The following is a 26,993-nucleotide window of genomic DNA, read 5'->3' on the forward strand; positions in this document are numbered from 1 at the left end:
TAAATGTAACAACTTTTTATTTATGTGTACCATAATATACAAACTGGATCTGTACATAAATATGTGGTACTTCACCCTCCCAAAAAATTATAATATCATTAACAATTTTTAAAAAAGGAAAACAATCGTTGCATCCTTGGTAGAGAACACGTGACACTTGTTGGTGCTGGACTAAAACAGTCTGAACAACAAGTGAATATACAATTGAGTGAAATTAGAAACCACTAGAAATCTATAAAAAACAGAAACATTACTTAGATGCAAAAATCAATTTACAACATCTGATCAGCTCTTTTTTCATATTTTGGTTCAAAGTCATTTTCCCTCTACGAGTGCACACATAATACCACATGTGCAACAAAAAGAGAACATTTAGTTGCACCTCTTAATAGTTTTAATACCGCGGTCACGTGCTAGTTGGAAATAGGAAACTCAGAAATGTCCAACTTGCTAACTGGTTGTAGATACACGTACCGCATTCAACCAGTTAGCCAAGTTGGAAATTCCAGAGTTCTGACTAGCATGTGAACGAGGCATAAATGAGCGAGTGATTTCTCTGCGTCATTCTTTCTAACATGCAATAACTTGACACTTTATATGGTCAACAGCAGACTTGAACAAACAAATTCAGCAATGAACACCTTTCCCTATTCATCATCTAGATATCAAAAGTTGTTTCAAGGAGCAGCACCAAATGAAGTTGATTTACTGAAAAAGTTGTAAAACCTTGGGGTGTCATGGAAGGGTACTCCAAAAGTAGTTCCACTAGGCACTGTTTTACCCCTTCATAATCAGAGACAACAGTAACGTAAGGGAGAAGACGACAGAAAAAGACAACCTCAGACAATTGCCGAACAGGGGAGTTTAAACATAGCAGCACAAAGTGGCCGCTTTTTAAACAATAAGCATAATCAAAACACACAAAGTAGTCAATCTCTTTGGGAGAAATGGCTGACTATTCCACAAAGATAATCAAAATGATCAATAAAATCTCAAAATCATTGAAGTAGTTCTGTGAGAGAGTGGAATGGTGTCTATACTGTACGAACTATACTGACCTGAGTAACTAAAGCACTTGAAAAGTAGGTAGCAACACCATTCATTGGTTAGTCGGGCTATCGAGAGGCATTGCTACGAGTTAAACATAATTCTCAAACTGTGCCAGAGAAAGGAGAACTTTACTGGGGATGAACGTCAGTGAGATCATTGGCCATCTTGGCCAGTTTATTACAAGGTCAAGTTTTACTCATACATCACAAGCTAAAAGGAAATGCCTCATAAAGTGCCAATGTGAACAACATATTCAAACATGGTATAAGAGGACTTTTGTCACTTTCAGCCAGGCACTGTGCAGGTCATACAAACCAGATGATGTGGGATTAGGAAGTTGACAGAGGAGGCATCACAGTTCTAACCTCTGACATCCTAGTTCTGTAGCTGCAATAGAAGAAAACTCACATCGATCTGCCATCAGTCCTCTGTCTGTATTTTTAGTTTGTAAACATGCCAGACATCTGGTAACAGAACTCAGTGTCTTTTCAGGTGATAAATACAGGCATCTCAGTGTGTGTGGACGCACCTGCGTACTTGTGTTTCAGTACGTGAATGTATGTTTGAGTGAGAGGCGAGTGTGTGTAAGCACGTCACCCAGAGGTGTGAATCAACTGTGTTTAAGGTGACTGCTGCTTTACACTCATTTCCATAGTTACCATTGGATAGATTTCTGTGCCTTTTGTGACCAGGTCTTCCTTACACCTCAACCTCACCGTAGTGACTGTTGCTAGGTGAACAGGTGACACAGGAGACAAAATATACTTCCCTCATCAATATCTAGAAAAGCAAAAGGAAACAATCAAAATAGCAGTTCTTGAAAAGGCTTGAGAAAAGGTTTGGTGACAACAAGGCTTTGGAAAAACTAAGTAAAAGACAAAAGTTGAGGGAAAAGTCGGTTCTTTGCTGAGATGACAGGAGAGGGGCTTTGGAAGAAGCAGGAAGGCTGAAGATGACAGGAGAAAGAGACGGAACCCTCTCCTCCGATGTTCTAGATCCTGGGATCTAGCTGGGACGGCTGTGGTTCTCCTGTTCCACTGGGCGGTTCTGGGTTCTAGGCCTCGTCCTCCTCCTCACTCTGTGAGGGCTGTGACTGGGAGACAGGCTGCAGCTTGGTGACCTGGCCGATGCCTTTGGTGGCTCCCTCTCTGAACAGCAGCTTGGCCCCCACCTTCAGGTACTCTGGGTGCTTAATGAACTTAAAACACACCACCGCCTTCTCACCTGTCCTCAGCTCCTCCTGTGGTACACAGATAGATGGATTAGTAGTTTCATGGAAGACTTGTATTAGTTTCATAGAGGAAGACTTGTATAGAATATTATCACTGTATGTTAGCACTTCACAAATATTAATTCTACAAATCCTTAAAACTAGTGTTGACACTGTACCAGAAATATTTAAGTGGGTTAACTTTTGTGCAGCAGGGGAGCTAACATGATACATCCCAGACTCCCAGTGCAGGCTAGCAATGAGTAAGGGGGAGCAGGCAAGGTTCACGCTATAATAAGGGTAGGGGGCGTTGATAGACAGGCTTAATCTGTGAAGTACCAAAAGTAAAAAAAGATACTAAAACATGAAAAAAAAGTTTGGTACTGTATCGAAAAAGTACCGAAGTTTCGGTATACCGTGCAACACTACTTCATCCGTGCAGCACTTCTGTCTGTGACTGCAGGGTTTCTCCAGACAGAGAGGATTGTGGAACGGTGGAGGACTGACCTTGCCGTGCACAGCCTTCACAGTAGCAGTCTGTCTGATGTTGCCCACATGCACAGTGACCTGGAAGCCCTTGTGGAAGGTCTTGGCGTGGAATAGCAGCACGATCTCCGCCTCAAACAGCCAACAGATAGTGGGGTTCATCTCTGGACTCACCATCACCATACCCTGGGAGGGAACACACAGGAAGTACAGTCATTAAACACAATGAAACGGAACAATGAAAAATATGTTGATATTAGAAATTGAAGGCAAACACTACTGCATAAACCACGATGGACAGAGACGTACAACTCAGTTTCAGCAGCTTGAGTGAAATACAAGTACACAGTTTGAGCGTCTCACCTTGCGTAACAGCGAGCGGTCGAAAGTGTCCAGTGCGAGTGTGGCGGCCTGGCCGGCCCTCAGTACCCTGCATGCTGAGCGGTTCCTCTGGATGCTGCACACTGTCAGCTTGAGGAATTGACCGGAGTCTGTAGGACCCACAACCAGCTGCTCCCCCTCACGACAGATACCACTGGATGGATGGAGAGAGATGGATGAGAGTTTGACAGATACCAATGGATGGACAGTTAGACGTACCACCACTACAACATGAGAGAGAGAGACAGAGAGAAATGTAATAAGACAAAAAGGGAAGGTCAGACAGATGCTACTCCACAAGGAGAACTAGATAAGAAAAAGGAACATGACGGAGAGGAGAGGACAAGACACTGGGGCTCCTATATCAGTGCACTGACCTGTATAGAGTTCCTCCCACCACTGTCCCCACATCAGGCACTGTGTAGATCTCATCCACCTACAGGGAAAGCACACACAGTCAAAACACACATTTACATGTATGCTATTCATTTACTGTGTGTGTCTGTATGTTCGTGTGTGTTACCTGAAACTCAGTGAGCTGTTGCATGAGCTCCTCCTGCTCCTTGCTGTTGCTGAGTGGGGGGATGATGTTGAAGAAGACCTTGAGCAGATTCAGACTTTCCCCAGACACACTGGACACGGTGAAGATGGGAGTGATGCTGCACAGGAAACAACAGCACCACCACCGTCACATGACCAGGGCTATGACAACGCACACCATGACCAACATCAAATGACCAATACAATGATATGACGCTAACATTATGGCTGGAACCCTGTGTGGCTGTGTACGTACAGTACATTAAATACACATCATGTACATTGATCATGACACTGCAAGTGTGTGTGTGAAGGATTTACCTTGACAATTTATTGTTAAAATGAGAGGCCGCCTGGATCTTTCATTTAAAGAAGCTTGCTCCCTTCGGTCTCAACGTAGACTTGACCGGAAGCCATTCTTGTGATTGTGTTTTTGCTATCCATTGTAAATGTTTGTTGGCCTATGTAGCCAAATTGTATCTATGATCGTATGTTATCCATTCATGCTTTTTATATGTCCTATTTCTATCTGTAATATTTATAATCTGTAATCAAGCCACACCCAGCCATGATTACAGACACCTGTGTGTGTCCTTTCAAAGTATATAAGCTAGTGACCCGCAGTGTTTGTCATTATACCCTGATGAAGACAGCTTGTCTGTCGAAACGTTGGTTATTCAATTATTGCATTCGAGCTCCTAGTGTGTACCTGGGTGACTGAGCGAACTGCTGTGCGGCCGTGACGGCATCATCAGCAGTGGACACCACCAGAGGCACCTTGTTGCAGCCGGGCTGTTTGAGGATGCGCTCTAGCTGCCGGACCGTGCGCTCCACCGTGTCGCGCTTACACAGGTCCACCTTACTGACCACAATGAAGATGGGCACCTTCAGAGCCATGGCCAGACCCAGGTGCTCCCGTGTTGTACCGGCTGGATGGGGTACAGAGAGGGGGGCGCAGGTTAATACGAGTCATGTCCATACATTTCATTGATGTGTCAACACAGATCTCTTAACACTCTTTAAATCATATAGTATGTTATCAAGTGTTATGTATGGTGCAGCTTTTGGCTTCTATCACGGATTCAAAAAGCATGCATTCCGAAGCTTATTAATATCCATGTAGTTCAGTACAGTGTTGGAGTGCCAGCAGATGAGACTGCTTATCTAGAGTTTAAACCCCATAGAAAGAGACGGACATGAGGCCAGGTTAATAACGTCAGGTAAACAAGCCATGGCGTAGGTTATGACTGTTATGTCATGGAAAGAAGTGTGCAAAGGTGAGAGCAGATAATACAAGGAAACCGAGAGCCCCGTGACATAATCACACTTTGACAATATCTCAACAATTTGAGATCCCCGGCCATCTGATTTGGATATAGCCTAAAGTTGTATACATATTTCACAATAACTTTGACCCTAGCCATATGTTGGCTACCTCAAAGTTGAGGTCACTGTGCATGTTTTTTTTTGGCTGGGTGTGACTTTTAGAAGGAACGTGAGAGAGTTGTGAGACTGGAGTATTCCGTCACATGCTACTACACGTGGACTCAAACCATCACGGTCTGATTCCATTAGATAATCACATCACATAGGAACACATTTAAAAACAAACACACACTGCAAATGTCATTAGCTGTCTGGAGCCAGACGGTTTGTACACAGTCATATGCTTCTTATCACTATACACTGAACAAAAATATAAAACGTAACAATTTCAAAGATTTTACTGAGTTAGTTGATGTAAAGAAATCAGTCAATTTAAATAGATTCATTAGGTTCTAATCTATGGATTTCACTTGACTGGGAATACAGATGGTCTCAGATACTTAGATTTTTTTTTTTTTTAAGTAGGAACGTGGATCAGAAAACCTGTCAGTATGTAGTGTGCAGCGCGACACATTGAGTTGATCAGGCTGCTGATTGTGACCTGTGGAATGTTGTCCCACTCCTCTTCAATGTCTGTGCGAAGTTGATGGATATTGGAACACGTCGATCCAGAGCATCCCAAACAAGTTCAATGGGTTCAATGATGTCTGGTGAGTATGCAGGCCATGGAATAACTTGAACATTTTAGCTTCCAGGCATAGTGTACAGATCCTTGCAACATGGGGCCTTGCATAATCATGCTAAAACATGAAGTGATGGCGGTGGATAAATGGCACTACAAATGGGCCTCAGGATCTCATTTCGTTATCTCTGTGCATTCAAATTGCCATTGATAAAATGCACTTGTGTTCGTTGTCCGTAGCTTATGCCTGCCCATACCATAACCCCACCATTCACAACATTGATATTAGCAAACCACTCGCCCAAACGACACCATACACGTGGTTTGCAGTTGTAAGGACGGTTGGCTGTACTGTCAAATTCTCTAAAACGACGTTGGAGGTGGCTTATGGTTGAGAAATGAACATGAAATTATCTGGCAACAGCTCTGGTAGACATTCCTGCAGTCAGCATGCCAATTGCATGCTCCCTCAAAACTTGAGGCATCTGTAGCATTGTGTTGTTTGAAAACAATTGCACATTTTAGAGTGGCCCTTTGTCCCCAGCACAAGGTGCACCTGCGTAATGATCATGCTGTTTAATCAGCTTCTTGATATGCCACACCTGTCAGGTGGATGGATTATCTTGACAAAAAAAAAATGATGCTCATTAACAGGGATGTAAACAAACTTTGCGAGAAATGTTTGTGCATATGAAACATTTTGGGGATCTTTTATTTCAGTTCATTAAACATGGGACCAAAACTTTGCATTTTATTTTTGTTCAGTATAGTTTAAACGAGAACTACAAGATAAGGAGAGACTATAGTTTAGGGAGAAACAGACAGTAGGCCCTATTGCAGAGAAAGCATAAGGACACAAAAAAGAGAAAGAGAAGAGGAAAGCAAGATTGAGCACGTACGAGAGAGAGAGAAGCTACAGAGCGTGGGTGAGGGAGAGAGATTGAGAACTTCAGAGTGGGTGTAGCCTACCGTGTGACACTAAAACATCACCTCAAGCTTCCTGTAGTGTGTGTAGAAAAACACTGCTGCTGACAAGTAAACAAAACAACTATGCTTATGCTCATAAAAATAACCTTCATAAAGGGCATCTTCATCAGTTGTTCTTGCCATTGAAGAAAAACCTGCTATTTCTGTATATCAACAATATGTCTCTATCCTAAGCCAGTGTCTCCCCTATATTCATTTAGCAACAGTGGCCAACCACTGCTAAATTCTTGCAACAACTGAAAAAAAGTCAATATTTATATATTTCTACATTGAAAAGCTTTTAAATGAATAGTCATTAGCTCAATGACTGGAAGTCTATGGGAACAGCTAGCATGTCATTGCGCTGACACTAATAGCAAAGCACCCCCCCCCCCCGGTGGGTGAGACGTGAGAGATGTATGGCTTGGTCTGGATATAGGCCACAGAGAGGTCAAGGGCACTGACCCACAACAGTCTGGCGGGACCGAAATAAACCTACCCTCTCAGCTGAGACAGATTGTATTTGCATGCTGGCAAACGAAACATAACTTACACTGTCTGTATGTGTGTGTTAGGGGGCAAGGCTACATGGTGTCATAATGAGCCAACCTATTCCTCTGCTTTTATGGGCCCCATCAAGAGGCATGTCTTGGCTCAACATGATACCTCAACAGAGCTCTGTAAACACCCCCCCCTCACTGAGTGGAAAGTATCTGTGTGTGCATGTACTAGCAAGAGAGGCATGCCTTGAATAGCCTGCAGCTTCGCCGATCAGCTGATCCATGTCCATGTGTCACTGTCAAATCAAACTTTAATTGTCACATGCTTCGTAAACAACAGGTGTAGACTAACAGTGAAATGCTTACTTAAGGGAGAGGTGAAGCTGGTTGAGAGAAAGCCAAGAGTGTGCAAAGCTGTCATTAAGGCAAAGGGTGGCTACTTTGAAGAATCTCAAATATAAATATATTTTGATTAGTTCAACACTTTTCTGGTTACTACATGATTCCATGTGTGTAATTTCATAGTTTTGATGTCTTCACTATTATTCTACAATATAGAAAATAGTAAAAAATAAAGAAAAACCCTTGTATGAGTAGATGTGTCCAAACTTCTGACTGGTATAAACATCAGCTAACTATGTGTATGTGACCAACAAAATGTGATTTAATTTGTGAGTGTGTGGGTAGAGTCCAGTGTGACAGTGCATAGACAAAAAGAGTGTTAAAAATACATAAAAAAAAAAAACTAAAAGAAAAGTCAATGTAGATAGTCCGAGTAGCTATTTGGTTAACTACACTGAAAAAAAAAATGAAACTTGGGACCAACACTTTGCATGTTTCATGAGCTGAAAACTTATCCCAGAAAATGTTCCATACGCACAAAAAGCTTCTCTTAAATTCTATGCACAAATTTGTTTAAAATCCCTGTTAGTGAGCATTTCTCCTTTGCCAAGATAATCATCCACCTGACAGGTGTGGCATATCAAGAAGCTGATTAAACAGTATGACCATTATTACATAGGTGCACCTTGTGCTGAGGACAATAAAAGGCCACTAAAATGTGCAGTTGTGTCACACAACGCCACAGATGTCTCAAATTGAGGAAGCATGCAATTGGCATGCTGACTACAGGAATGCCCACCAGAGCTTTTGCCAGAGAATTGAATGTTCACTTCTCTACCATAAGCTGTCTCCAACATCGTTTTAGAGAATTTGGCAGTATGTCCAACTGGCCTCACAACCGCAGACCACATGTATGGTGTTGTGTGGGCAAGTGGTTTGCTGATGCCAACATTGTGAACAGAGTGCCCCACGTGGCAGTGGGTTTATGGTATGGACAGGCAAAAGCTATGGACAACGAACACAATTGCATTTTATCGATGGCAAATTCAATGCACAAAGATACCGTGATGAGATCCTGAGGCCCATTGTCGTGCCATTCATCCGCTGCCATCACATCATGTTTCAGCATGACAATGCATGGCCCAATGTTGCAAGGATCTGTACACAATTCCTGGAAGCTGAAAATGTCCCAGTTCTTCCATAGCCTGCAAACTCGGACATGTCACCCATTAAGCATGTTTGGGATGCTCTGGATCGACAGCGTGTTCCAATATCCATCAACTTCGCACAGACACTGAAGATGAGTGGGACAACATTCCACAGGCCACAATCAACAGCCTGATCAACTCTATGCGAAAGGAGATGTGTCACACGCCATGAGGCAAATGGTGGTCACACCAGATACTGACTTATTTTCTGATCCATGCCCCCCCCTAAAAGGTATCTGTGACAAACAGATGCATATCTATATTCCCAGTTATGTGAAATCCATAGATTAGGGCCTAATTTATTTAAATTGACTGATTTCCTTATATGAACTTTAACTCAGTAAATGTTTGAAATTATTGCATGTTGCATTATATTTTTGTTAAGTATATTTAGCAGTCTTATGGCTTAGGGGGTAGAAGCTGCTCAGGAGCCTTTTTGTCCCCGACTTAGCGGGCCGGTCCCCTTCTTATCCAACATTAATGCTTGCCTAATGATAGTTTTCTATATCTGGGCCCATAGCCAATATGGGCCAGCTTCTCCATGGCCTTTCGGCGGGTCACAGAGAATACACCAGACTAGGCCTGTTCCTTACACAGATGCATTTCTCTGTTTTATAATTCAAGTCTGTGCTCTGACGTTGCAAGGCCAGCAAGGCGTGTCTGTCTGTGTGTCCCATGGATGGTCCTCATACCTGACCCATATCCCCCATGACATTAGTCTGACTTCAGAATCACTACCTGGCTGGGCCAGTGAAACAGGGAGGGGGTGGTATGGCAGGTTGTGTAACCTGTGCACATACCATAACATACAAGTAAACACATTGCTGAAGGTCACTTTCCAAACAAACATGCCTGTGTCTGGTTACTAGTTATGCAAATGTAAAATTAGAGTATAAAGACGGCTCAGGAATTTGGGACATTTGAATGATAATATTTTCCATGGATAAATCGATCAATGTTTTGATCTGTTTGGTGGACTATTTTGACCAACCAACATACAGTACCTTCAGAAAGTAATCGGGCCCCTTGACGTTTTCCACATTTTGTTACGTTACAGCCCTACTCTAAAATGAATATCATTTTCTCTCATCAATCCACACACAATGCCCCATAATGACAAAGCAAAAACAGGTTTTTCAAAATGTTTGCTAAAAAAAATAATGAAATACCTTATTTACATAAGTATTCAGACCCTTTGCTATGAGACTCGAAATTGAGCTCAGGTGCATCCTGTTTCCATTGATCATCCTTGAGATGTTTCTAAAACTTGATTGGAATCCACCTGGGGTAAATTCAATTGATTGGACATGATTTGGAAAGGCACACACCTGTCTATATAATGTCCAACAGTGCATGTCAGAGCAAAAACCAAGCCATGAGGTTGAAGGAATTGTCCGTAGATCACCGAGACAGGATTGTGTCGAGGCACAGATCTGGGGAACAGTACCAAAAAAATGTCTGCAGCATTGAAGGTCCCCAAGAACACAGTGGCCTCCATTTTTAAATGGAAGAAGTTTGGAACCACCAAGACTCTTCCTAGAGCTGGCCGCCCAGCCAAACTGAGCAATCGGGGGAGAAGGGTCTTGGTCAGGGAGGTGACCAAGAACCCGATGGTCACTCTGACAGCGCTCCAGAGTTCCTCTGTGGAGATGGGAGAACCTTCCAGAAGGACAACCATCTCTGCAACACTCCACCAATCAGGCCTTTATGGTAGAGTGGCCAGACAGAAGCCACTCATCAGTAAAAAAGGCACATGACAGCGTGCTTGGAGTTTGCCAAAGGGCACCCAATAACTCTCAGACCATGAGAAACAAGATTCTCTCATCTGATGAAACCAAGATTGAACTCGTTGGCCTGAATGCCAAGCATCAAGTCTGGAGGAAACCTGGCACCATCCCTACGGTGAAGCATGGTGGCAGCAGCATGGTGGTGGCAGCATCATGCTGTGGGAATGTTTTTCAGCGGCAGGGACTGGCAGACAAGTCAGGATCGAGGCAAAGATGAATGGAGCAAAGTACAGAGAGATCCTTGATGAAAACCTGCTCCGGAGCGCTCAGGACCTCAAACTTGGGCGAAGGTTCACCTTCCAACAGGATAACGACCCTAAGCACACAGCCAAGACAACGCAGGCGTGGCTTCGGGACAAGTCTCTGAATGTCCTTGAGTGGCCCAGCCAGAGCCCGGACTTGAAAATAGCTGTGCAGCGACGCTCCCAATCCAACCTGGCAGAGCTTGAGATGATCAACAGAGAAGAAAAACACCCCAAATACAGGTGTGCCAAGCTTGTAGCGTCATACCCAAGAAGACTCGAGGCTGTAATCACTGCCAAAGGTGCTTCACCAAAAGTACTGAGTAAAGGGTCTGAATACTTATATTAATTTGATATCCTTTTTTTATACATTAGCAAAAATGTCTAAAGACCTGTATTTATGCTTTGTCATTATGGAGTATTGTGTGTAGATTGATTAAATCCTTTTTTTCCCCTCGTCAATTTTAGAATAATCTGTAACCTAACAAAATGTGGAAAAAGTAAAGTGGTCTGAATAATTTCCCAATTAAGTAATTCAGAAGAAAATCATACAAACTGTCTGCAACAAAAGCAAATCTCATGCATATTAACGCAGTAACGGAAGAGAGAGCCCGTATTCACCAGCTGCAGCTGAAAAGTTTCCACCTGTCACTGTTCTGGGAGAATTAGAGGCAGGGTGACGCATGTCAGCATGGCCGAGCGGTCTAAGTCACTGCGTTCAGGTCGCAGTCTCCCCTGGAGGCGTGAGATCAAATCTCACTTCTGACACTAATATTTTGGTTAACCCTCACAACTAATAGGTGAACAAATTAATAATGTTGTTACAACACAGCCTAAAAGGTATTCATAATCCTGGAACCCCGAACCAGCCATGATGTCTGGAAAGTTATGAACACATCTGCAAATACAGTGAGCAAATGAATACTGTTGTCAAAAAAGAGCACTTAAAGGAGCAGTAGGTAGCTTTATGGGTGACCTGAACAAATTCACGTAGAAATGAGAGTTCTAGATCTGTCACTCATTGAAAGCAAGGGGGGCAAGTTTTGTTTGTGCTCTTTTTACCCCCAGCTTCAAACAGAAGAAAATACAATATTTTTGTTTATTGAATAGATTTCACAGCATTTTAGACAGTACAATGATTCTCTGTCAAATAAACTGAAATTAGGCAAACCAGTCGAATTATAGCAACCAGGAAATGGCAGAGCGATTTCTGCCTATTGTAGCTTTAAGCAGAGAGGAAGACGCGAAGCGAGAGGATTTACTCTGGCCCAAAATCTGTCTGCATGATATAAGCCCTTTTTCGGTCTATGAGAGTGTCAAATTACGTGAGGCTTATTTGATCTAATAGATGTTTCATAATGTTTAGGTTATTACAAATGTAATGACATAAGTGTATGCACCTGGCATTCTGGCAACTTTGAGAAAAACTACTAAGTTGTGCTGGTTGTTCACAAGCGTATCTGGCCTCTCATTGGCGAGAATGGTCCCACCTGATCTCACCTGTCTTCAAATCACTGAGGACATGCATTTCTATTGTTAGAGCGGTCACTCCGTTTATTTTGTCAATATAATAGATCATCTTTGCCCTAAGGTATTCAAATCATCTCAGATCCCAGAAGCAGCCAATGGCGCCTGACTGTTAGACATGTAGGTGAGTTAGGAGGAAAGATAAACATGTCAGGATGGCCGAGCGGTCTAAGGCGCTGCGTTCAGGATGCAGTCTCCCCTGGAGGCTTGGATTCAAATCCCACTTCTGACAACATTTTGGTTGTTCCTGGCAACTAAGAGTGCAAATCAATAGTGACATACTCCTACATTTACAATAGGTATTTAGTAACAGCCAAAACCTGAAACAGGGCTAGAGGCTTTAACTTGGCAGGCTGCCTACATTCCCCTTGAGGCACTCAAGCTCACTCTGATATCCAGGCAGTAAAGTATGGTGTTGGCAGACAAGCAGATACCACTGCTTATCTATAGAGTTAGAAACCCAGAGAGAGGGAGTCTTGGTAGGACGTGATATAATGTGCAACTGTCATATCAGAATGGCCGAGCGGTCTAAGTCACTGCGTTCAGGTCGCAGTCTCCCCTGGAGGCGTTGGTTCGAATCCCACTTCTGACAATTTTTTTGCTAATCCTGGCAAATTACAGATCAAATGGATAGTGTTATAACAAAGGAAAAAAGCAATGAGCTATTCACTAACCACTGAAAGATAATCTGTAAATAAAGAAAAAGGCTAAGCAAGGGTGCCGACTGTGTGTCAGTTTCCTTTCCTTCCTTCGCTCAGATTTCAGCTGTGTCCCGATAAAGCTATTTTAGACTGTCTCCTCTTCCTCAGTCAAGACCACTGATCTGGGAGGACTTGAAAGGTGAAGGCAATATTAAGGACACCTATCCAGTTCCTTCAAGTATCAGTACAAAGGAACAGAAAGGAAACAAGAGCAGAATGCCTTTGAAAGTCTTGGGACAGTGGTGAACTTTAAGAATCTGAACCTTTCCTGTAGCGTCAGCACTGACATCCCAAGTGTCTGCTTACTAACTCAACAGGTGTCCGTTTCACAGACACCCTTTGGTGAGCTACAGACCATCATCTGTTAGGGGGCTCAGAGGAACGCCGGTTAGTCTGGGACTTGATTTGATTTTGACTGGGGAGGGGGCTGTTACATAAGCCCAGATAGCAGTGTGTTTTTGTTTTTTTGCAGTGTGTTTGTACAGCCCTACTGCCCAGCTTGGAACTTAGCTAGCCTGCCAGCTACAGAAGAGAGAGAAGAGGGTTGGACTTGAGTACATTGGAGTCATATTGTGCAATACTCCTGCTTAGGGCCGTCCCCTACTAAAGAAAATCATGGTCGACCGAAAGTCTGTTCTTCCTAACAATTGATTGCTCAACATTTTTAAACGTAGTTTTCCATATATAAAACACACAGTATGAGCTTTAATAAAATCAACTATGTGTATTGAACTCGTCTGATGCTTTAAACGGTTTGAAGCCTCAAGAGGACACCAGAGATCTAGATAACCAGAAGGAAAAAAAGAAGTTCACCAGACTGAACTATTTTCCTCCCACTCCTGTTGGCTTTCGCAATTTCTGCCATTACGCTCCTGAAGTTGCCAGTAATATGCTACACGAGGAGTCTGCAACCTTTCATGTGGAATGCCAATTTATTTGACAATTTCTACCGAGATGAATGACAGTTATGGTTTTCAAATGCACATTTTCGTAAACAGTTTAATTTAATTTATAATAAGATCTTCATATCTCAAAAATCATTCATATGTGGTTAATCGAAATTCCATCCAAATCGAAATGAAAAATGGTACAAACCTAAAAAGTAACTGATTGCCGTTGCCAACTAAGTAAAAATAGCCGACAAAGCGAACAAATAACATTCCAGGCTGTAGTTAGAAAATAACCTGATTAAAAATACATTTCCTATGAATCACCTTGTTTCAGACAGGCCATGTGTAGCCAAACTTGAAACATTGCATCAACTATTAACTTGGGCCAGCCCAAAGCTTGCACTAGCAAACTTGCAACATTGTATAAAATATTCTGGAACCTCAGTTTCCTGAGCCAGTGAGCTCAGGACAGACACAGCTGTAGGGTATTTGCACCAGGGATAAGAAGCAGTGCTTGACTTGGGCAGGAGCTCACCGGAGCTTAGTACTGGCACCTCAAATGTTCTACTGCTTGAGTTCCTGTTCCTCTTATAGAATATTAGCTCAAAAGTATTGTGGAGCTCCTGCACCTAAATAAACTCAGCAAAAAAAGAAACGTCCTCTCACTGTCAACTGCATTTATTTTCAGCAAACTTAACATGTGTAAATATTTGTATGAACATAACAAGATTCAACAACTGAGACAAACTGAACAAGTTCCACAGACATGTGACTAACAGAAATAGAATAATGTGTCCCTGAACAAAGGGGGGGGGGTCAAAATCATAAGTAACAGTCAGTATCTGGTGTGGCCACCAGATAAGTACTGCAGTGCATCTCCTCCTCATGGACTGCACCAGATTTCCCGTTCTTGCTGTGAGATGCTACCCCACTCTTCCACCAAGGCACCTGCAAGTTTCCGGACATTTCTGGGGGGGAATGGCCTTAGCCCTCACCCTCGGATCCAAAAGGTCCCAGACGTGCTCAATGGCCACGGCAGAACACTGACATTCCTGTCTTGCAGGAAATCACGAACAGAACGAACAGTATGGCTGGTAGCAATGTCATGCTGGAGGGTCATGTCAGGATGAGCCTGCAGGAAGCGTACCACATGAGGGAGGAGGATGTCTTCCCTGTAACGCACAGCGTTGAGATTGCCTGCAAAGCTCAGTCCGATGATGCTGTGACCGCCCACCTCCAAATCGATCCCGATCCAGAGTACAGGCCTCAGTGTAACGCTCCTTCCTTCGACGATAAACGCGAATTCGACCATCACCCCTGGTGAGACAAAACCGCGATTTGTCAGTGAAGAGCATTTTTAGCCAGTCCTGTCTGGTCCAGCGACGGTGGGTTTGTGCCCATAGGCGACGTTGTTGCCGGTGATGTCTGTTGAGGACCTGCCTTACAACAGGCTTACAAGGCCTCAGTCCAGCCTCTCTCAGCCTATTACGGACAGTAACTCAGGCAGTTGTTGTTGCCATCCTGTACCTGTCCAGCAGGTGTGATGTTCGGATTTATCGATCCTGTGCAGGTGTTGTTACACGTTGTCTGCCACTGCGAGGACAATCAGCTGTCCGTCCTGTCTCACTGTAGCGCTGTCTTAGGCGTCTCACAGTACGGACATTGCAATTTATTGCCCTGGCCACATCTGCAGTCCTCATGCCTCCTTGCAGCATGCCTAAGGCACGTTCACGCAGATGAGCAGGGTCCCTGGGCATCTTTCTTTTGGTGTTTTTCAGAGGCAGTAGAAAGGCCTCTTCAGTGTCCTACATTTTCATAACTGTGACATCAATTGCCTACCGTCTGCGAGCTGTTAGTGTCTTAACAATCGTTCCACAGGTGCATGTTCATTAATTGTTTATGGTTCATTGAACAAGCATGGGAAACAGTGTTTAAACCCTACAATGAAGATCTGTGAAGTTATTTGGATTTTGACGAATTATCTTTGAAGACAGGGTCCTGAAAAAGGGACGTTTCTTTTTTTTCCTGAGTTTATAAACAGTACCAGCACCTGAAATGAGTACCAGAACCTATTTCAGTCCAAGTCAAGCACTGATAAGAAGCCTATTTTATGATGTTTCCACAGGATCAGAGCATGACCTTTTTCCCTTTCAAGCTGAGTGGTTATCGAAAGGGAGAGAGCTGGAAAGATTTTTCAAATACATTGAGGAACTATTGTAATTCTCAATGGATGTAATAACAGACAGTTTGCTTACTGTTTGAGGTGAAGAAAATATTACTTTGAGAAGCTAAACAGGTTATTAGTGGTGGTGCGTTAAGCCAATCAGAAATACTATCAGATCCCCAAATGGGCACATTTATATGCCTACAATTTGCGCGCAGGTCAGGTAGCCTATAGGCCTACTTCTATGCGTGCGCGTCCTTACTCAACATTGACAGGAGCGCTCCAAACAAAAGACAATGACTAAATTGACAGAAATCGTAAATGGAATTAAATAAGCCAAAACTTGTTTGTCACAAGTGTAGCATAGGTTGTGCACTCTGAAAACAAATGTGTCCACTGACAATGAGAACAGAAAGACATAATATAGAATGCATTAAAATAAATGACCATAACCAAAGTAACAAACATTGTAGATTAGAATCATAGGAATTAACGGTAAATGTACTACTGGTGATATATGTAATGGGGAATTGATATACCCTAACAATCAAAACACAAACAATTCACACAATGAAGTTATGAAAGAATCTGACGTCTGCATTGGCAATGCAGCATTTACAGTGATATGGCCTCAGCAGGTCAGGGCATTCATACTTCTTGAGCTTCGCAGAGCAGTGCAGAGCTGTTGTCAAGGAAGTGAGTTTGTTTATACAGGATGTAACGCCCCTACCTACCGTCAACCAATCATGTCAATGCAGAGCTATACAGAGCCCTCCACATTGTTACAACATTTGGGAGACACATGGCGATGTGGTACAGAGCTCGATTTGGCCTCTGCATGCCTCTGGAGGCTCCGCAATTGCGTCACACCCTCCATATGGAGCCTCGGACCACATTTTCAAATTAAGCATAAATAGGCTTTTAGTCTAGGGCTCAGCAATGGATTAGTTCACCGAGATGGGCGCAAATAAAAAAAATATAGTTGAAGTCGAAGTTCACATACACCTCAGCCAAATGCATTTAAACTCAGTTTTTCACAATTCCTGACATTTAATCCTAGTAAAACTTCCCTGTTTTAGGTCAGTTAGGATCACCACTTTATTTTAAGAATGTGAAATGTCAGAATAATAGTAGAGAGAATTATTTTTCTCAGCTGTTATTTCTTTCATTACATTCCCAGTGGGTCAGAAGTTTACATACACTCAATGAGTATTTGGTAGCATTGCCATAAAATTGTTTAACTTGGGTCAAACGTTTTGGGTAACCTTCCACAAGCTTCCCATAATAAGTTGGTGTAACTGAGTCAGGTTTGTAGTCCTCCTTGCTCGCACACGCTTTTTCAGTTCTGCCCACAAATGTCCTATAGGATTGAGCTCAGGGCTTTGTGAAGCCCACTCCAATACCTTGACTTTGCTGTTCTTAAGCCATTTTGCCACAACTTTGGAAGTATGCTTGGGCTCATTGTCCATTTGGAAGACCCATTTGCGACCAAGCTTTAACTTTCTGACTGATGTCTTGAGATGTTTCTTCAATATATCCACATCATTTTCCTGCCTCATGATGCCATCTATTTTGTGAAGTGCACCAGTCCCTCCTGCAGCAAAGCACCCCCACAACATGATGCTGCCACCTCCGTGCTTCATGATTGGAATGGTGTTCTTCAGCTTGCAAGCCTCCCCCTTTTTCCTCCAAACATAACTCTGGTCATTATGGCCAAACAGTTCTATTTTTGTTTCATCAGACCAGAGGACATTTCTCCAAAAAGTACGATCTTTGTCCCCATGTGCAGTTGCAAACCGTAGGCTAGCTTTTTTATGGAGGTTTTGGAGCAGTGCTTTCTTCCTAGCTGAGTGGCTTTTCAGGTTATGTCGATATAGGACTCGTTTTACTGTGGATATAGATACTTTTGTACCGGTTTCCTCTAGCATCTTCACAAGGTCCTTTGCTGTTGTTCTGGATTGATTTGCACTTTTCGCATCAAAGTATGTTCATCTCTAGGTGACAGAACGCGTCTCCTTCCTGAGCGGTATGACGGCTGCGTGGTCCCATGGTGTTTATACTTGCGTACTATTGTTTGTACAGATGAAAGTGGTACCTTCAGGCGTTTAGAAATTGCTCCCAAGGATGAACCAGACTTGTCTTGGCTTATTTCTTTTGATTTTCCCATTATCTCAAGCAAAGAGGCACTGAGTTTGACGATAGGCCTTGAAATACATCCACAGGTACACCTCCAATTGACTCAAATTATGTAATTTAGCCTATCAGAAGCTTCTAAAGCCATGACATCATTTTCTGGATTTTTCCAAGCTGTTTAAAAGCACAGTCAACTTAGTGTATGTTAACTTCTGACCCACTGGAATTGTGAAACAGTGAATTATAAGTGAAATAATCTGTCTGTAAACAATTGTTGGAAAAATTACTTGTGTCATGCACAAAGTAGAAGTCCTAACCGACTTGCCAAAACTATATAATTTGTTAACAAGAAATTTGTGGAGTGGTTGAAAAACAAGTTTTAATGACTCCAACCTAAGTGTATGTAAACTTCCGACTTCAACTGTATGCATGCATATATATATATTTATATATAAAAACCAATCTTGGTCGACCAACAGCCTAACAATCGACCAGTCGACTAATTGGAGCCAGCCCTACTCCATCAGGGAGTGCTCCACCGACTGGCTTATCTGTAAAAATGTAAGAACCTGTCAAAGCACAAGTCTTGACAACAACGCTCAAGTGTTGCCTCCAAGCACTGGAGTAAGAACAACTTTCCCCACACTGATCCTAACTGTGACCTTTAGAAGGCATAACCTGCCTTGGACAAGCACAGAGGCACAGTTTTCATGTAAACCAGGGGTAGGCAACTAGAATTAGCTGTGGGTTGACAATTTTTTGCTAAAAACCTTGGGGGAACAAAAAATTATAATCACAGGTGGCTGGTCTTACCTGCGGGTAGCATGTTGCCGACCCCTGACGTAAACCAACAAAAAGCGATTTTAACAAACAACCACAGAGTCTGGGTCAAGTGTAGCAGTCAGACTCACCGATGCCCGTGTTTGCACTGACCACCAGCATGGCAAAGTCTGGGCAGTAGCTAGTCAGGCCAAAGATGGTTGTCTTCAGGTACTTGTGGTGGCCGGCCAAGTCAATGAACGTGATCATCTTAGAGGCACTCTCACATATCTCCTCTGCTGTCCGCGACTCACTGTAGTTCACCACCTGAGGGACACAAGAGGGCAAAGGTTTAAAAAAAAAAAAAAAAAAAAACACAAGCCAACCCATCTAGTCCTTTCATCTATTAGTAGTCATGAAAAAGCCATTTGAGAGTTTGGGACATGGCCAGTCCTTTCCCTCACCTCTCCTTTGCTGTTGAAGCCGAGAATCTCAAAGCTGATGCTGGAGGTACGTCCTGTCTGGATCTCGTGGAGGTGTCTGAAGAGGTTGAGTCTGGCCCGGCCTCGCCCGTTATCCAGCTCACCCTGTGTCAGCACACCTAGCAGGGTGGACTTTCCTGAGTCCACGTTACCCAGCACAGCCACCCGCAGGTCCAGGAACTAAATACAAAAACACACGTAGAACATAGTATGAATGTTGACCTAGTCACACATAGCCAACTTATCAGCAAATGTTGTAGTAGTAGTACGACAAGTAGTGACTCTCGCTGTCTACACTTAACAGCTTATGAGCTTCTCATGAGGTCACTAACCTGCTGGTCGTCTGGCACCTTCCTTATGAGAACCTCAGCTATCTTACGAGGGATATCAGCATCGTGGTCCACCTCTCTCTCTCTGAGAATGGTGATGTCAGCCCCAACCCTTCAAGTCAAAAGTAAATGAAGAGTCAATTACACGTACAACATCGACCCAGAAATACTTTTGGTACAAGAATTGCACAAGCAATTTCATCACATCTTTAAAAAATGGAGTATACGAGAAGGCTGGCAGGGCTCCAGAGGGGCGCAGCGGTCTAAGACACTGCATCTCAGTGCTTGAGGCGTGACTACAGACACCCTGGTTCAAATCCAGGCTGTATCACAACCGGCCGTGATTGGGAGTCCCATAGGGAGGCGCACAATTGGCCCAGCGTCGTCCGGGTTTGGCCGGTGTAGGCAGTCATTGTAAATTCTAATTTGTTCTTAACTGACTTGCCTAGGTAAATAAAATAAAAATCTAAACAGTTGGTGTGTGGGTCGTACTTCTCTGCCATCCTGCCTAGGGTCTTTAGCGATGACCTCAGGTCTTCCTCTGATAGGCCCACCAGCATGCCGTTGTCATCGACACCAATCTGATAGACAGCCTCACCCCGCCCCTCCTGTAGACGCCATTTCATCTGTGTGGCCAGGTGTTCAAAGCGGTATTGCGTGGGGTCGATCAGCTTCAGCTGTAGAGGGGGAGAGAAAGCTGAGACTAAAGAGCTGAAGGAATGGTATAGCTAATAAATGGCTAACACCTCTGTTCAGGCCAATTAATGTTTCTAGTTTGCACTTTGCAGGTGGTGAAAATAACTAATACTGTAAGTAGGATGTCTTTGTACATTTGTTTGGAGGCAGCAGCTGCCCCTGGTCCTAAAAACGACAGTGCTAATCCACTGTGGTAGGACATGAACATGTTCGGGTTGCAGCCAGACTATTCACTGCTCTTTGGTCATAATACACCTTTACATACAGAACAGAAGAGTGAAACAAAGCTACATCCAGTCTTTTCCACTAGCGCCGGCTGTTGGCTAAACAGCCGATTACAGGCTCATTTTCAGCCAGCTACTTTTTCCACTTAAATTAACTAAGCTAATTTTCAAAATAGTCAACCGATCCCTCTCCCGCTAGAAGAAACAATATACATCTTCTAGCAATCTATTGACTTTAAACATCAGCTATCTGAGCAGCTAACCGATCGCTGCAGCTGTACATAGTCCATCTGTAAATAGCCCACCCAATATACCTACCTCATCCCAATATTGTTTTTATTTACTTTGCTGCTCTTTTGCGCACCAGTATCACTGCTTACACACCATCATCTATCACTCGTGTTAATCTGCTAAATTGTAATTACTTTGCTACTATGGCCTATTTATTGCCTTAACTCCTCATGCCATTTGCACACACTGCATATAGACTTTCTTTTTTTTCTCTATTGCGTTATTGACTGTACGCTTGTTTATTCCATGTGTAACTCCGTGTTGTTTCTGTCGCACTGCTTTGCTTTATCTTGGCCAGGTCGCAGCTGTAAATGAGAATGTGTTCTCAACTAGCTTACCTGGTTAAATAAAGGTGAAATAAAAAATTTTAAAAAATAGGCGCTTGTCAGTCACAAAGCGAGCGATGACAGGGAAAAACTGCTTTGTCTCGCCTTCCGATACCTGCATGCAATGTGATTTGTCTGCGCTGTGGTTGGTTGAAGTCAAATGTCTTTACATGCAGGGGGCTTCTTTATCTTCTCTGTCATTTTTCCAACAATTGGTAACAGACAGATTATTTCACTGTATCACAATTCCAGTGGGTCAGAGGTTTACATACACTAAGTTGACTGTACCTTTAAACAGCTTGGAAAATTCCAGAAAATTATGTCATGGCTTTAGAAGCTTCTGATAGGCTAATTGACATCATTTGAGTCGATTAGAGGTGTACCTGTGGATGTATTTCAAGGCCTACCTTCAAACTCAGTGCCTCTTTGCTTGACATCATGGGAAAATCAAAAGAAAATCAGCCAAGAACTCAGAAAAAAAATTGTAGACCACAAAAAAGACCACAAGTCTGGTTCATCCTTGGGAGCAATTTCCTGCCTGAAGGTACCATGTTCATCTGTACAAACAATAGTACGCAAGTATAAACACCATGGGACCACGCAGCCGTCATACCGCTCAGGAAGGAGACGCGTTCTGTCTCCTAGAGATAAACATACTTTGGTGCAAATCAATCCCAGAACAACAGCAAAGGACCTTGTGAAGATGCTGGAGGAAACAGGTACAAAAGTACCTGTATCCACAGTAAAACAAGTCCTATATCGACATAACCTGAAAGGCCGCTCAGCAAGGAAGAAGACACTGCTCCAAAACCGCCATAAAAAAGCCAGACTACGGTTTGCAACTACACACGTGGACAAAGATCGTACTTTTTGGAGAAATGTCCTCTGGTCTGATGAAACAAAAATAGAAATGTTTGGCCATAATGACCATCATTATGTTTGGAGGAAAAAGGGGGAGGCTTGCAAGCCAAAGAACACCATCCCAAACGTGAAGCACGGGGGTGGCAGCGGGCAGCAACATGTTGTGGGGGTGCTTTGCTGCAGGAGGGACTGGTGCACTTCACTAAGTAGATGGCATCATGAAGAAAGAAAATTATGTGGATATATTGTGAAAAACTGAGTTTAAATGTATTTGGCCAAGGTGTATATAAACTTCCGACTTCAACTGTATTTCTGCGTTTTGTTTCATAGTGGGTAGCTAATCACAAAGAACCATATAAAATCAGAATGATTTCTTATTTCTATGCAAACAACTATGTAGATTCCCATATAACCCACCTCACATGCAGCAACAGTGCCTGGGGCATTGCATGGACTGAGTGAAGTGCTGAAAGATTCATTTTTAGAACCGCACCAGCATAGAATGGTCGAATTTAGCCGGAAGTCTACTTAAGTTTGACTTCGTCCCTGTGTTTCTTGGCTTTTTACGTAATTTTGTTCACACACACAAGATTGTTATCCAATGTTTGATCTTGATCAACAGCTACTAGCAAAGGGATGTCAGAGAATCCCATCGATCAGACAGACGAATCACACCGTTACCACGGTAAAAGGCCTGCCCTTAAAGTGTCAGCTGAATATTTGTCACACCCAAGTGACTCAAATATTTGAGGGCACATTGTACTTTATTGAGCATGGAAAACACCCCAAAACTTTTATTCATTAACTTTTAGTCATTTCCAGTGTTTCCCCTATATTTTCGGGACGGTAAAACGTTTTCAATGTAACGTTTGTGTAAAGTATTCAGATATAAAGTACGTAGAATTAACAAATCACCAACAACAAAAAAACTAGACAGTCAGGGAAAAAAATGGCATGTAAAAAGTGTTGGTCCCTCGTTTCATGAGCTGAGATAAAACATCCCAGAACTTTTCCATACACACACAAAAACCTTATTTCTCTCAAATGTTGTGCACAAATTTGTTTCCATCCCTGTTAGTGAGCATTTCTCCTTTGCCAAGATAATCCATCCACCTGACAGGTGTGGGATATCAAGAAGCTGATTAAACAGCATGATCATTACACAGGTGCACCTTGTGCTGGGGACAATAAAAAGCCACTCTAAAGTGTGCAATTTTGTCACAAAACAAAATGCAACAGATGTCTCAAGTTAAGGGAGCGTCCAATTGGTACGCTGACTGTAGGAATGTCCACCAGAGCTGTTGCATGTTCATTTCTCTACCATAAGCCACCTCCAACGTCGTTTTAGAGAATTTGGTAGTACGTCCAACCAGCCTCAACCACAGACCAGGACCTCCACATCCGGCTTCTTCACCTGCAGTGATAAACTAGGGATAGGCTATTCACTTGTGAAGAAAAGCTGAAATATAGACAACCAATGATGGAGGTAAGATTATTGGAAACTGGAAGGCCTTCCATCAGCTGACAACTGCTACTCTCCAGTAATGAGTGAGCAAAGGTGTGTGTCATGACACATGTATAACATTGTATTTCAGCTTACCTTGTACTCTATATTCCCCTCTTCAGCCTGAAAGAGAGGAGAGGACAGCATTATTATGTTGGACAGAAGAGAACTGAGACAAATGGTACCTACTGTTCTCTAAAAAGGCACAAAGAACCCCACTCTGACTGAAAGCCCAGTATCCAACAGTAAATGAATGGAGTGGGTGGTTGGAAGAACTTTAAAGCTGCTACATTGTTTCAACTAGCCATAAAAGAGTCTACATGCAAATATAACTGTAAAGTGATGCAATGCTGGCTTAAATTGCTCTTTGAGTAGAGATTTCCTGATTATTCGGTGTACTAAAGACCACATACAGGCAGCCAATAGCACAGTCAATGGAAAAACAATAAGCCCAACATCATTGGTCACCAACCGGTCGATCACAATCGGCTGGTCATCCCCAAGGCATTCCTAGTCGATCGTCAAAATATTTCTGTAAAAAAACCAACAATAAAGTGCTTCTCGCACTGTTGATGGTAAGTGCACCCGATTCAGCTGCCCTGAGGCTGGGTAGGCGAAGTGTTCCCATTTTGTACCATCTCCTGTGTCTGAAGGTACAAATCAAGTGCACTATAGGCCTACCGCTGGCTGGCTCAGATTAATGTCGGCAGTAACGTAGCAGGCGTAAAAGAAAGCTATAGCAAAGTTGATATGGTGAGATAAAAAAAAGTGTTTTACCATGAATAGTGAAAGACTCAACGAATACAGCAGAGCTGCTGTTTTTTTTTTTTTATGAGCGAGTTCATGTTTGTTCTTAATCAGCACTGTCACTTTTTATTCAACCATAAAATATGTGTTCTTCCTACATCCACTTGCGCTATAACCAGCACTGCAGCTGTAATGAATGAGTAGGAAAGTGTATTGATGGGTTTGCGTTGTTATTATTAGCAGTTTGTGTCTTTTAATGTCAAGGAATATTTCACTTTCTCTGCTCATAAGAGTAACATGAATTTGTGCACGAGGTAGAAATAATCCGGTGCGACTCGAGTTTCAATCAGCTGGAAGACTGTCGCTTTTTGGTCAGTGTCAGCAGAGGAAAGGGAGGAGAACCCTCAGTCTGCTACTCTCTACCTCCACTGAGACTGACCATCAGTCCAGTAAAATAAAAACAAAAAGCAAAATATTGAAATGTATGCTCACTCAGCTGTACCTCACAAGTAATACAACAACTGTTCTATTACCGGTGCGATCATAAAGCCTACCTCAAATCTAGAAATATATTTTTAGATTTGGTTCGAACAATGGTTCGAACAATGCATTGGCAGGACTAGTCAAGCAAAGCCAATATGCGGTGAAAATGTATTGGGTCATTGTTACAGTAATGTTTTTAATAGGGTAATGTTGCATAGGCTTAGATTTTTTAAGTCATGTTAATAAATAAATAAAAAATCTGAGCGGTAGATCTCAGCTTGCATTTTCACTCAGAAATTGATCTTGACTCAGAAAAGGTTGGTGACCACTGTCCTATGTAATGGGGATTCTAAATGGCCACGGCAGAACACTGACATTCCTGTCTTGCAGGAAATCACACACAGAACGAGCAATATGGCTGGTGGCATTGTCATGCTGGAGGGTCATGTCAGGATGAGCCTGCAGGAAGGGTACCACAGGAGGGAGGAGGATGTCTTCCCTGTAACGCACAGCGTTGAGATTGCCTGCAAAGCTTAGTCCGATGATGCTATGACCGCCCACCTCCAAATCGATCCCGCTCCAGAGTACAGGCCTCAGTGTAACGCTCATTCCTAAGACAATAAATGCGAATCCGAACATCACCCCTGGTGAGACAAAACCGTGACTCGTCAGTGAAGAGCACTTTTTACCAGTCCTGTCTGGTCCAGCGACGGTGGATTTGTGCCCATAGGCGATGTTGTTGCCGGTGATGTCTGGTGAGGACCTGCCTTACAATAGGCCTACAAGCCCTCAGTCTAGCCTCTCGCAGCCTATCACAGACAGTCTGAGCACTGATGGAGGGATTGTGCATTCCTGTTAAGTTATATGGATTTTGATTAATGATCTTTTAAAGACTGGGTCCTGAAAAAGGGACGTTTATTTTTTTTGCTGAATTTGTGAGCGAGAGAGATCTATCCACACACACACACACACACACACACACACACACACACACACACACACACACACACACACACACACACACACACACACACACACACACACACACACACACACACACCAGCCCAAGTTAAAGTCAATGGGAAAGAAAGCTAAAAGACTAAGTAATACACTATAGCTAATTATTATGTGAGGAGGCTCTACTCTATCAAAATCTCTCAATCTCTCTGGGGAGAAAGCAATTCATCAGCTCTGCAGAGGATTTCAGTGGCGTCTGCCTTTGCTTCAGTCCTCTACACTCAGTAGGCGAGGCAAGCCGTCCCTTTGCTGTTTACAAACACAGCTGTTCCGTTTTTTTTTTTTTAGTAACGTCAACAAAACATTGGACAAAATTATACAAAATATTAAAATGGAACGATCTGGCTAACTTGGCTATAGTAGTTTTACTGCAACTATTCAGTTCAATAAACAACCAACGTTGCTACATACTGTATTTTGTAGAGCTAGCTAGCTAGCTTGCTTGCTTTAGTTACGTGTCACTGCATCTCCAGCCAGGAAGCTAGCTAATAGTGTAAAAATGACTTTCTGTTTGCAGACACTTGCTTCAAAACGGGCAGTCAGTTCACAAGAACTTCTAACAGAAGATGGTTACAAACATGTTTTTGGACAATATACATACAAGTATGGTATGCACAAACAAATTGTAAGAGTTTTTAGAACAAAATTGGCGGGTAATAAACTTGCAAGCCATTTCTCGTTAGTCAGCTAGCAAACGTTAGCTAGCTACTGTACCACCCAATTGCAGGCTACGGAAGCATATCTGCTTACCTCTGGGGGTAGATTAGCCGGGGGAAGATATGGGGGGTTATTGCTTGGTTTGGAGTTTCGGGATGACCGACTCTTTGCTTTTTTGGCATTCTTCAAACACTTTTTAGAACTCATTCCGAAGCCATTCCCCGAACTAACGTTACATCCAACTCCTTGGCAACCAGACTTCTGCCCGGAACCTGAACCAAAAAGCTCTGATACCCGCGAATCCATTACTTCGGAACCGTGTGTACGCTAGCTATGTACGATTTGAAATAGAAAACGTCCTAAAACCGAGACATTCAAGCGTATTTTTCATAGGGAGAGTTTTTAAAAAAGCGAGAAGAACAACTCAACTACCAGCTGGTTAGAGTTCCTGCCCCCCACTACAAAGTGGACAATAACAACTC

General features: G+C 42.9%; 1 protein-coding gene across 2 annotated transcripts; it reads right to left on the reverse strand.

Moving 5' to 3' along the window:
• LOC106576995 (GTP-binding protein 2) lies at positions 1 to 26,993 on the reverse strand. Of its 2 annotated transcripts, XR_006760338.1 has the most exons (13): positions 26,605 to 26,993; positions 23,704 to 23,730; positions 20,198 to 20,382; positions 19,709 to 19,817; positions 19,359 to 19,556; positions 19,047 to 19,221; positions 4,377 to 4,596; positions 3,651 to 3,786; positions 3,505 to 3,563; positions 3,110 to 3,281; positions 2,768 to 2,932; positions 1,710 to 2,290; positions 1 to 1,437 (listed from the first exon to the last, which is right to left on the reverse strand). XR_006760338.1 is itself a non-coding variant. In XM_014154625.2 (12 exons), the coding sequence occupies exons 1-12, from the start codon at positions 26,815 to 26,817 to the stop codon at positions 2,105 to 2,107; spliced, it is 1,845 nt and encodes a 614-aa protein (XP_014010100.1). In that variant the 5' UTR covers positions 26,818 to 26,993; the 3' UTR covers positions 1 to 2,104. The 2 variants fall into 2 exon arrangements, 1 of the variants encoding a protein (XP_014010100.1); XM_014154625.2 differs by having other exon boundaries at positions 1 to 2,290.

Source organism: Salmo salar, chromosome ssa18 (genome assembly GCF_905237065.1).
Source record: "Salmo salar chromosome ssa18, Ssal_v3.1, whole genome shotgun sequence".
Classification (NCBI taxonomy): domain Eukaryota; kingdom Metazoa; phylum Chordata; class Actinopteri; order Salmoniformes; family Salmonidae; genus Salmo; species Salmo salar.